This window comes from Capra hircus, chromosome 6 (assembly GCF_001704415.2).
Source record: "Capra hircus breed San Clemente chromosome 6, ASM170441v1, whole genome shotgun sequence".
Classification (NCBI taxonomy): Eukaryota; Metazoa; Chordata; class Mammalia; order Artiodactyla; family Bovidae; genus Capra; species Capra hircus.
Genome location: NC_030813.1, coordinates 102,031,795 through 102,044,561, shown reverse-complemented (window position 1 = coordinate 102,044,561; position 12,767 = coordinate 102,031,795). Strand labels below are relative to the sequence as shown.

The 12,767-nt window shown below is 36.9% G+C and overlaps 1 protein-coding gene across 8 annotated transcripts in view; it reads right to left on the bottom strand.

Annotated features, from left to right (window-relative positions):
* The window catches only part of PTPN13 (protein tyrosine phosphatase, non-receptor type 13), a 219,810-nt gene that overhangs the window by 104,280 nt on the left and 102,763 nt on the right, over positions 1–12,767 (bottom strand). For 7 of the 8 annotated variants that reach the window (XM_018049692.1, XM_018049694.1, XM_018049696.1 and 4 more), the window contains exon 7: positions 8,495–9,061. The exons of the other annotated variant lie outside the window; for it this stretch is intronic. In XM_018049692.1, coding sequence (XP_017905181.1) covers positions 8,495–9,061 — 567 coding nt within the window. The remainder of the gene's footprint in view (positions 1–8,494; positions 9,062–12,767) is intronic. 8 annotated transcript variants of the gene reach the window in all.

The window sequence follows — 12,767 nt, the reverse complement described above, 5'->3', positions numbered from 1 at the left end:
GGAATTAAATAAGCACTTTTAATCTGACATTTCTTTATCTCCTTTAATACATGACCCAAATTACAGAAAAAAGTTTCAAACAGAAATGCACTAAGATGGCTGGTTTTGTCGCTAGAATTGTTGGGGGAAAAAAAGAAAATTAAACCCCTGCATTTTTATAGCTATGGTTCCTAACAAATAAAATATTTCAGTATTCAAATAAGCAGACAAACAAAAGTAAGAACACTTACTTTTGTGTAAGTGTATTCATGTGCCAAGTGTTTTTCTCTATGCTTTCTTTTTAGAGGGTTAACTTCTGGAGATTAGAGATTGTACCTTCTTTATGATCAAGAGTCCAGTGTATTCTGTATTACATCACACTGCATGACACAGGAAGATAACATATCCTAAAATTCTTTGAGAGCCAGAAATGATCAATAAAATTTTTAACAAGGAGGAATGGAGCTCTGTAAGTATGAATATATATATATATAAACAAGGAAGGTAAGAGAGGAATATTCTGTGAAATATAAATGACTTTATAGATGGAACATCTGTGCAGAGTAGGATTACTACAAGAGTAAATAGTTCCTCTACAAGGGTTTTGCATAACATCGTAGCCACAAATCTAGGCCAGCTATACCACTCTTCTAGCATCCTCTAGCATCCTTTGTTGTCATGACTTCAACTGTCCCCTCTAAAGCTTTCAAACAGTACAGAGCTCTAAAGAAAAGTGACTGCATTTGCTGTTGATTGGTCAGGCTGTGACTGACAAGTACGTGATTTTCTCTTAGAGCTGGACAAAACAGGAGATGAAGGTGAGATTTCTCCTCACTATGTAGTATAATTCAGAGAATATTATTGTATTCTGTATTCGAAATAGCACCACTGAATACACTAAATATTTAGTGGTAAGAGCCATGTTGCAATATTCAGCTTAGATTAATTGAGTATCTATTATATGTCAGGCAGAGTGGTGGACACCAAGGATATAGCCATGAATTAGACCAGGGCAAAATTCTGGTGTCTACAAGAGGAGAAACAAGCTCCTCAAAACAAATAATTTCAGTGAAAAATGCAGGCCATCATCCTGAAGTGTGAAGATGAGAGGAAGTTTAAAGTCTAAAGGCAGAAAGCTGCATTAATAAAATCATGATAATACAGAATGGCACGTATTAGGGGAGGAAGTTGGGGAAGGAGGGAGAGAGAACACATATATTGCTGGAGCGACTTGTGAGATGGGAAATGCAAAAGGGTAAAGCTGGAGAGAAACGATAATGGAGATAATGGAAAGCCTTAAATGCCATAAGCTAAGGAGCTTGAATTTTATCCTGCTCAACTGATGAAAAGTTATTAACTGACTGCAGGCAGAGAAGAAATGTATTCAAATCTGCACGGCAGGGAAATGGAGGACAAATTATAGCTAAGAGATCAATTTAGAAAGCTAGTTCTACAGTCCATGGACAATAAAAGGAACTGAGAGCCTGGGATGAAATGAAGAAATATTTTGGAGGCTATAGCTGTTGGGGGACTTTCTTGGTGGTGCAGTGGTGAAGACTTCATGCTTCCAATGCAAGGAATGCAGGTTTAATTCTTGGTCAGGGTACTAAGATTTACCACATGCTATGTGACCAAAAATACAACAACAAAGAAAAAAAAAAAAAAATAAAAACCCTGAATTTGGGACTTTCCTAGTGGTCCAGTGGTTAAGATTCTGAGCCCACAGATCCCTGGTTGGGGAACTAAGACCTCACATGACACATGGTGTGGCCAAAAAAACCCCCAAACTGTTGGGTCTTAAAACTTGTGCTGATACTCATTACCAGTAAGCTCTATTTTAAATTTCCCTTAATACATATTAGTCCATGCTTTTCAGATGGTTTCTATATCAAAGCCAAACTGGGTCTATGTTAACTATGTATGAGTTAGATTTAAATTAGGTCTCTAAATTTCTGATAAAGTAGCCATGGATTTCTGTGGACTCCAAAATCAGTATTATATTACTATGAATATAGACACTGGAACATTTGTTTCGGTTTCATTTGTAACTTTCCTTAGTGTTCAAAAATGCAGTTTCATTTTTCCACTTGGATAAATCAAAGAAGCAAATGTCTATTCTCTGTTGTTTTTGAGCTAAAGAGTAACTTACTGTGTCTCTCTTCTCAAATGCTTCTCAAGCCAATTTTTCCTCCATTGAACACTGGTATTTTTTTACTGGACTAGTTCTATATGAGAATGGTTTGAAGCTGCCCTGTGTTGCTATGTAATTTAAATAAAATATTCAGTTCCGTAGTTGCATTAGCTAGAAAGCATATGCTCACCAGCCACCTGTGACCTGTAACCTTACGTCCAGTCTACTTAGCTGGAATTTGTAGATGAAGTACTTCTCCTCCACCGAAGAAGTTCTACTGGACAATGCTGGTCTAAAATACAAACCTCGGGACTTCTCTGCAGCCCAGGGTTTAAGACTTTGTGCTTCCAATGAAGGAATGGCAAATTTGATCCTTGGTTGGGTAATATCCCACATGCTGTGGGATGAAGCCATAAATAAATAAAATAAAAATTTCATCAGCTGTGGAAACACAGTGGGCACTTGATTCTTTCCGGCTAAGTTGCTGAATCCATTTATACTAGTGTGTTCTTCAGAGATACTAAATGTATTTGTATCTCAGTGTAATTATTCAGTCATTAATACTTAAATACATGTGATATTTGACTAACATACAAAATCCCTGTTTATTCACATATTTACTTCTATGGAAACTGATTATTTAAATTATTTAAGTTCAGGGAGTAATCCAAATAACAATCTTTATTTTTTTGGAGGGGAGGGGTGCTATCCAGAGGGAAATATAGTGAAGGAAATAAAAAACAGAGTAGCTCATCTTTACTAGTTCAGGCTCTTAGAAAAGAAAGACAAAAATTTTTTAAACTGAAATTGAAATCATTTCTCTCTCTCCATAAAATGTCACTGTACTTAGCCACTCAGTTGTGTCTGACTCTGTGACCCCATGGACTACAGCCCACCAGGCTCTTCTGTCCATGGGGATTCTCCAGGCCAAGAATACTGGAGTGGATTGCCATGCCTTCCTCTAGGAGATCTTCCCAAGCCAGGGATCAAACCCAGGTCTCCTGCATTGCAGGTGGATTCTTTACCATCTGAGCCACCAGGGAAGCCTATAAAGTGTCACTAGTAGCATCCAATATGATGAACTGTAACATTTATGAATCCACCCTCTTGCTTTTCTGAAATGTAACTATAAAAATACACGCGCTTTCAAGTTCAATGGAATGAACATGAATGGAAAGGACGTATTAGATGCTGCAATAATGAGAACAGCCTCACATACTTGAGTGTTTACATACTCTAGTTGCACAAGAGAGTTTAAGCTGCATTCACAGAGAAGTCACAGAAGAGCAAAACTAGGCTAGACCAGAAGACACAGCATTGAAAGAAGGGAGACGGCACTTAACTTAGACATGACGTACAATGGGCTGACTTTAAACTCCTTAAATTAGTCCTATTTAACCACAGTCACTTTTATAGAATTCAACTGTATCTGTTGTTTATCCTCTCCCTTCTAGTATTACACAGAATGCAGGGGAGTCTTGACTGTTGTAAGCAAAATGCTATTCACGGTCCCCACCCAGGGTGTGGACTGCTGTTCATACTATACTCACAGTACCGGTTCCAAGTCAGTCTCTCACAATCAGGAATGTGCTGCCAACCCACAGAGCGATGGACAGGGAGTGTGTGGTAATTACCCCACAAACAACACAGGGACAGAAACTCTCATTAGAAAGCAGACGATTTCTCAGCTCTTGAGATGGAGCAGAGAGAGATGGAAAACAAAAGCCTGGAAATGAAGAAGGAAAAGAGCAGAATAGGACAGTCCTATGCTAAGGTGGAAAGAGTGAAATGAAAAGAATAAAGCAAAAAACAAAAAAAGGGGGGGATGACATCAAATTTTAAAACTATGTTCTTTCTTGCCTCTCCTCTACTGCTTTATGAATGTTGTTGTTCAGTTGCTAAGTTATGTCCAACTCTTTGCGACCCCATGTAATGCAGTATGCCAGGCTTCCCTGTCCTTTACTATCTCCTGCAGGGCTACCCAAGACAGATGGGTCATGGTGGAGAGTTCTGGCAAAATATGGTCCACTGGATAAGAGAATGGCAAACACTTCAATATTCTTGCCTTGAGAACCCCATGAACAGTATGCAAAGGCTTTATGAATGTAGAAAATGATTAATAATCTTAGTAATAATCTTTTATTTATAATTTTTAAATTTCAACTACAATTTCTTCCTTGGAATCTTTCTTGTTCTTAACTTTATTTTGTTCCCAAAGAAATCAGAGCACTTAATAATAACCATTGCTTTTTGATAGCTTACTCTCTTATGTCATCAGGAACTGGATAACCATTTTACAGATCCTGCAATAATAGAGCCCCATCAAAACACTACCCCAAAAAGGGAAATAAAATCCCTCTGTCTGCTACATGGTGAAATGGAGCTCCATCTCAACCCCTCACCCAGAATGGTTTATTGAAGGGAGACCCAAATGAGCCTTTATTTCATAATGAAATACTTTTATTAAAAATTATATAATGTTATTAAGAAGAGACCTAAGGGGTCTGATGATGCCTGAAAATGAGATGTTTAAAATGGTACCCAAGTTCCTTCCAGCACTACCCCATGATTTTAAAGTCTGGTCTCCCTTGTGCTAGTTGGCTGGTTGGTTTTGTCAGCTGAGAAGATGCTGTGGAAGTGATTTAGGTACAGGTTCCTTTTAAGAGGATGGGGCCTGGGCTAAAGGAAACAGCTATCCATTTGAGGTGGAAGGAGATAACAGTCTTTTCCATCAGTTCATGAATGGGCCCCTGAGAATGAACTGAAATTTAGCAATTTCTTTTCTTCTGGTTGTATATTATCCCACTGGACACTGTAATACATCTCTTTTAAAAATTAGGAGGTAACATGTAGTGAGAAATCCTTAGACTGGAATGCCAAATCTGTGATGGAAATTTACAATCTCCCATAATGATGGAAATTTTATCACTAACCAGTTATGTGATTCTGGGTATGCTATTAAATCTTCACATGCTCAAGCACATGCGCTCTAAAACCTCTTCTAATTCTAAAATTACTGATCCTCAGTGACAACTTTCAATTGTAAAGATCACAAAAACTGTACAGAGCATTATAACTTTTAAATGCTTTAAAATAGGAATGTTTCAAGAGAAAGGTGTACAAGAAAATGGGCACATGAATAATGTCCACTGTTCTGCTTGATTTGTTGCACATGAAAGGGATCTATGAAGCCTATTTTTCGTAAGAATTAAATAATAAGTGGTTTGTTATTTTCCATTCTTTTTTCTTCTTAGTATACTAGCTAAACTCTTCATATTAACAATCTGTACTTTGCACAGCCAACATAAATTATTTTACCTTTACAAAAAGACAGCATAGCATAAAACCAGCAAGTTACTCAACTAAATAACTAGTAAGAATTATTGCTTTTGAATTCCAAACCTCAAATGTTCCTTTCAAACAATGCTTTTAGTCAAAAACAAACATAATTTATTACTACTACATAATAATGCAGCTTATTTAAGGCGGTACAAGTATTTCCATAATAAATCAACATTTTCATGGTGTTCTATTTTGTTTACTTTAATTTGGTTATGAAATATACTCTAGGGAAAAAATTGGTAGATATTTTGTGGGAGCAAAAGCTTCTGAAAACTCTCTTAATGCCAAAGACAGATTTCAGGATAAAAACTGTCCCACATCAAATAATTGAAAGCATATTTTATCTTACTTTTAAAAGGAAATCTTTTCCTTTTTTGTATCTCTTATAATAAACCTAAAATTTTTCAATTCAGAAAGTTTTTTGGTGAGGGGCATAACAAGTTAGTATTTTGAACAAATAAGGGTCTATACAGATTATACTGGGTTGGCCAAAAATTTCATTTGGGTTGTAACCTTATGGCCAACTCAATATATTATCTTTACAGATATATATGTATATATGCATATCTGAAAACAAGTTGATCTATTTGAGTTTCTTTACACTTACACATACATGCATGCACATGCAAACCATGATGGAGTTTTGCTTATAGGAAATTCCTATAAATTATATATTCAAAGAAAACATGTTAAACTGACTATTTACTGTAATATAATTTTAAAAAATATTTTCACCAAAGTTTTGATGTTTTTACTATTTAACTCTCAACCAAGGTTCAAATGTAAAAACACTTCTCTCAGACTTCACATAGCCAAACTACTACCTGCAGAAGGGGGCAGCAAATGGTTAGCTAGCATCAGCAACTCAATGGACATGAATCTGAGCAAACTCCACGAGATACTGAAGGACAGGGGAGCCTGGTGTGCTGCAGTCCATGGGGTCACAAAGAATGGGACATGACTTAGCTACTGAACAATAACAACAATTTTAATATTCACATGTTAAGAAAAGATACCAGTGAACCCCTTAAATGTTAGAAAGCCATCTAAATTGGTGTGTATATTCACTCCTTATATTCTGAGACGATCATGGTCTTATCTGTTTGAATCACTGAAGGATTGTCCCCCTCCCCCCAACAATGGGCAGAATTTATTTATATAAATGTCTCCATGAGGGAATGCTCATAAGAATGTGAAGCTAAATTATATTCATATGTTAGCTGTGGTATAACACTAAATAGTCATAAAATACAACTTCTGAAAAGAGAGACTTTATTTTAAGCTACAAAGTGACTACTTTTTGCTGTCACAACTCTAAGACTTAAACAGTGAAATCATGCATAAAATAAATTTCTAATTTTTCATTTTCTGTCTTTGAGAGCTTTTAGATATTTATTTAACTTCACCATAGTTGAGGCATGCAGGATCTAGTTCCCTGACCAGGTATCGAACCCTGGGCCCCTGCATTGGGATCTCAAGAGTCTTAGCCACTGGATGACCAGGCAAGTCCATGACTTTGAAAGTTTTTAGATCCAGGTTATACTCAACTATCTCATAACGCAGGCTAATGCTTATAAAAGTGCAATTATATACAAACCTATAGGAGTAATTAAATGTTCAATAATTTCCTCCATAATTCCAATTTCCTCACTAATATGAAATTCCTATGTTGAAAAAAAATGCAACGTTTCATTTGTGAGAATTAAAGCACAATGTGGAATGTATTTTCAGTTCTAGAACTATGCTTGAAATGTAAGTAACAGAACAAACCTTTAGCAGAGTATTTTAAGGGCAACCTATGAATTAAAAACATTCAACTAGGACATTGATTTTAAAAATACTGAATACATATGACCCTTCATTACGTTACTACTCTCACTGAACTAGAAGCACCTTAAAGCCCCTTAATCAGTTATGTCCAAGGGGTCTAGTGATCAAGGGGCATATATAAAACTTTAATCTTCAAAAATGTAGAGGATGAGATTGAAAACACTTACTTTGCTTTTTGTTTCAGCTATCTGTACTAAAAGTAGCCTCTATCCATATGACTAGAACACAATTTTATTCTATTCAATATACTGTGCTTTGTGTATCAATCAAGTATTTTTGAAAGAGCATTCCCCTATAAATAATAAGAATTGGTAATTTATAAAGTCATCTTATGCCCCCATAGTAGTTTCATAATAATTTATTAATCATTTTACATTCATCACCAAATTAATTTATTTTTATTAAGTTCCCTGGTGACTCAGACAGTAAAGAATCTGCCTACAATGTAGGAGACCTGGCTTCAGTCCCTAGGTTGGGAAGATCCCCAGGAGAAGGGAATGACAACCCACTCCAGTATTCTTGCCTGGAGAATGCTATGGACAGAGGAGCCTGTTGTGGCTGCAAAGAGTTGGACACGAGTGAGTGATTAAGCACACACACACATACATAGGCTAACCTAAGACCTGGCATGATTAAGCCCCATTGCTAAAGTAAGGATCACGTCACTACTGAATGGAGTACATAATTCAAGCCTAGGCTGCCTGACTCTAAGCTGATAAACCTAAATACTGTGATTTCAAAAAACAGAGATCTAAACAAAAATAAATAAAAACATGGATCTAAGCGTCATTCCAGACCACTGCACTATCACCAGGCTATGCTGACTCCCTTGGATAACTGATTTTGATTAACTGTATCTCATTTCCATGAACCAGTCCTTTATGGAAGCCTCCCACAAGATGGTGCATGAAAGACGATGCTATGGAGGATTAAAAAGCAGTTGAAAACACGGCCCCTGCCTACCTAAAATACTGAGAGGTGGCTGGACCGGGTATGTTTAGCAAAGATGACTTTTGGAAACAGTGTACTTTAGTTAGGGTTTTTGTGGGAGGAGGAACAGAAGCTGACAAAGAAGAAAGTGCCTGACTTGGGTACAAAGGTTTGGCAGTGGAAATAAGACTTATGGAATGGTTTCATAACCCTTCTTTATTTCAAAACACAATTGTAAACATTTGATTCAATTCTCTCTCAAACACACACAGAATTACTAACCTTCTACACTCATGGCTTCCCTCAGAACCTGAAGTTTCTTTTGTCTTTCTCGGATTCGGTCCAAAGCGCTTGATATTGCCGAGGAGGTGGGCGATTCTCGTGTGTGAAATGCTGGATCCACTTTCTGAGGACCGAAGATATCCAAGGCTAGGCTTCCATCTGAGTACCTTGCCTCCTTTTTTCTAGGAGTGGTTGAAGTCCGCACTGTAACCGCCTCAGGGAGACGGCGTTGGTATCTGTCAGTCTCCCCAGAAGAGAAGTCTCTGTCACCTGTGCAAAGCAAGTCCATGGATGAAGCCCAGATCTTCTTCTTGGGAAGCACGTCAATGCCAGGGACAGCTTTTTTTTCTGGGCCACTAGATTTGAACGGGTAAGGGGAACAGGACTTTTCCGAATCTTCTTGTCCAGAGTTATTATCTGATGACAGGTCCTTGAAATAATCTTCCTCATCTTGAGTGTCTTTGATAGATAGAAATCCCATGGATTTACTAAGCCCTTTGTTAAGAAAGGCCTGATGACAGAATGGAGACTTGTATGTGTTTAGAACATCAGAAGTAGAGCTTCTTCCTGGAATGATAAGAATCTATCATGTATGCACAGACTTTTTAGAAAATAATTGGAATGTAACCTTACTATTGACAATGAAAGTGGTGGCATTTTCCAGTTCTCCAAATGGAGAGTCAGAGATGAAATGGGATGGTGATGATGATAAGGGAACTGGAAAAAAAATTGCTATGTTTGTTAGTTGAATGCTATGTTTCAGAGTCCAATGTTTCTTACCAAATGGTATCAGCAACATATAGAACTTGGTTTCTAAAGTAACATTGTTTTATATTCAAAGGTGAATTATTTGGTTTTAAAAAATAGATAAGAGTTTCTGATACTATCCAGTTTGGTAGACATTAATTATTCATAAAATGATTTGGAGTTAATAATAGAATACATAGTATACTCTTTTAATGGCTAAAGATACAATTCAAATATGTATTATTTCAATATAAAGCCCTGCCATTTTCTGGTCATTCAAATAAACGTGCTCAAAGGAAAAAACAATTCCTGCTGCAGTATTTGGAATTATTGAGTATCAAAGTTTTATTAAGGTCATATATGTTTCCAAAAAAATTGATTATGTTTAAAATCCAGACAATTTGATTGTGTTTAAATTATGTAAGAAACTTAATTTTTCTATAGTAGACCATCATATCCTGAAATAGTTTTTCTTCTCAAACATTATGTATCAATATTTGTTAACTGGAATAAATTACCCATTCTTATTCATGTATTGGTCCTTAATGTAGTTAAAACCAGTAAGCCATTCCAATGTTTTTTTTTTAAGGTAGCAGTCTATAAATGCATTGAAGAGGAGCAAAAATGCCCAGCCAGAAATTTTTTGAATTCACAGACTCAACAACAACAAAAAAATCACACATATATATGGCTCCATTATTTAAAAGAGAAATGTAGAAAAATACTTTATAGTTACTAACATCAATAACCCATAAACACTGAAGATTTCCTCAGTGACCATCTATGATCCCTCTTTGATAAGCTATTTGCTATGGATACAATATAAAGTGATAACTAAAACCTTCCCAGTAACAATAAATTATTTATTAATACATTTGAATAAGTCAATTGCCTCTTCAGGGTAACAACTATTAGCTTCAATTAATTTCAGAATGGCAACACATAATTGCTTGAAAATTAGATTCAAATGTTTTGCTTTTCTTGGAATTCATCTTCCCCTGAACATGAATCCACTCAAGTGCAAGTAAGGATACATCATGTATCTGGGGCTCAGAATACTGGGAAATAGACCATCTCACATCTGGATGTATAGACTGCCACACACTTTGGATCCTAATATAAAATAATTTAAAACTGATAAACATATGTCTATGTTACAGTACTTCAGTGGTGAATTACATTCTTAAATCAGATATTGAAACTCAGTTATTTAAAATCGTATTAAAAAGTAGAGGACAAAGATATTTTTAAAAGTTGATAGGATACAATTGATAAAAAATAAGAATCGAAAGGATTTAAGAATCATAGAAGCATACATGAGCTCAACAATCTGCCTCCTTCTATTATCTTGGCTACCAAGCTGAGTCAAACTTTGGAGAAAATCAAATATTCTGGCAGCAACATAAATTCCTGGTCAACCATGATGGACACTCAGCATCACTCACTTTTCACAATGATGGATTCACGTTTCCTCATTCTTTCCCACCTTAACTCTCTATCTGATGCTCCTGTCTCATATTCCACCAAGAAAAAAGAAGTTGTCAGAAGAGAGCTTTTTCACTGTTGCATGACTAATTCTATACATCTATTTGCCTCGGCAATCTTTTCCCTACTGTCTCAAGGGGTGAAACTTCCTACCAGTTGAACGCCAATTCCCAGTATGTGTTCTATCTCCCCCTCCTCTTACTTTTATCAATGATTTTGCTTCTTTGGTTAATTTCTGCCTGCTCTGCTTCCATCCTCTAGTCTCCCATTTCTACTGAGTCCTTCTCATTAGTATACAAATGTTCCCTTATATCTCTATCACAAAACACACTAAACAAAACCTCTCCCCTCTGACCACATTTCCCTCTAGTTATTGCTGTCTCCAATTTCTCACTTCCCATTCATTATTCTACCCACTTTAGTCAACTCCCAGCTCCTCTCCAACTTGGTAGCTCCCATCATGTTATCACTAATGGCACCCATATTACCAAATTCAGTAGACACTTTTGTGTTCTTATTTTTCTTCTCAGTGACAACTAACAGTGAGAACAATCCCTTAAGGAATCACTTTCCTCTATTTACAAGCCTGGTCTCCTACTCAGACAGCTCCTTCTAAGTCTTTTTCTTCCTTCCTCTACTGGATATCCAATTGTTGGTATTCCTCAGGTGTTGCTTTTAGAATCATATGTTTTCACTCTATTAACAAGGCTTTAAATATTATCCACATATTGACAACTCCCAAATTTATAGTCGTGGCACTGACTTCTTCTGGGAGCTCCAATCTGAAACAGAAACTGGAACTTCTACTCATGTATCTCAGAAGCACCTCAAAGCAAACATGCTTAAAACTAACCTTATGCTTCCCACACCCAGAGATGTCCTTTACCCCACTCTTTGCAACTTGGATCAGTGGCACCATTATTCAGCTGATTGCTCAACACAGAACTATGGGCACCCTCCTGAAACTCTTCATCTTCCTCATTTCCCATATTAAATTCATCAGAAAGTGCTGGCTACCTAAATTCTCAGAGATATGTTACTCCATGTGATTATTTCCAATTCTACTGAAATCCCCTTGTTCCCAATTAACACTGCAATGTCACCCTGCTTCTTTTTGCATCCACTATACTCCACTCAACAGCCAGAACCATCTTTTAAAAGTACATTCCATGATGTCACTATTCTTAATAAGTCTCAAAGGCATAATTATTGCACTCCAAATACAATTTAGACTCCTTTTGGGTGTGCAACTTGGATCCTTTTTAGGGATTCATCTCCACTTTCTTTATTCCATCCAGGCTACGGGTTTTTCTCTGTTAAGGTCTCTTATATGTTAGGGCCTTTGTATATACCACCTTATCTTCCCTGAGTGGTCTCTTCTAGACCTTTTTTGTGGTTGGTTGTTTCCCATTCTATAGTTTTACTTATGACTTCTTCAGTGAAGATACCCTGACCATTACTGACATATCATGAGACTATTTGGAACAAGTAAATTATCATCCCCTTTTCAGTTCAGTTCAGTTGCTCAGTCATGTCCGACCCTTTGAGACCCCATGAATCGCAGCACACCAGGCCTCCCTGTCCATCACCAACTCCCGGAGTTCACTCAGACTCACATCCATTGAGTCAGTGATGCCATCCAGCCATCTCATCCTCTGTCGTCCCCTTTCCCTCCTGCCCCTAATCTCTCCCAGCATCAAAGTCTTTTCCAATGAGTCAACTCTTCACATGAGGTGGCCAAAGTACCGGAGTTTCAGCTTTAGCATCATTCCTTCCAAAGAAATCCCAGGGCTGATCTCCTTCAGAATGGACTGGTTGGATCTCCTTGCAGTCCAAGGGACTCTCAAGAGTCTTCTCCAACACCCATTAGTATTTATTAGCACTATATAAATGGGCCATGGTATTCTGAAAGAACCATGTCTTCTCACTAGCCATATGAAGTTTAAAACTAAAAAGCTAATAAGGTGGCTCTTAAGATTACTATTACTTTATAAATGCTAGCTTTTATTGTCTTCATGAAAATTGAAAATGAAAGTGAAAG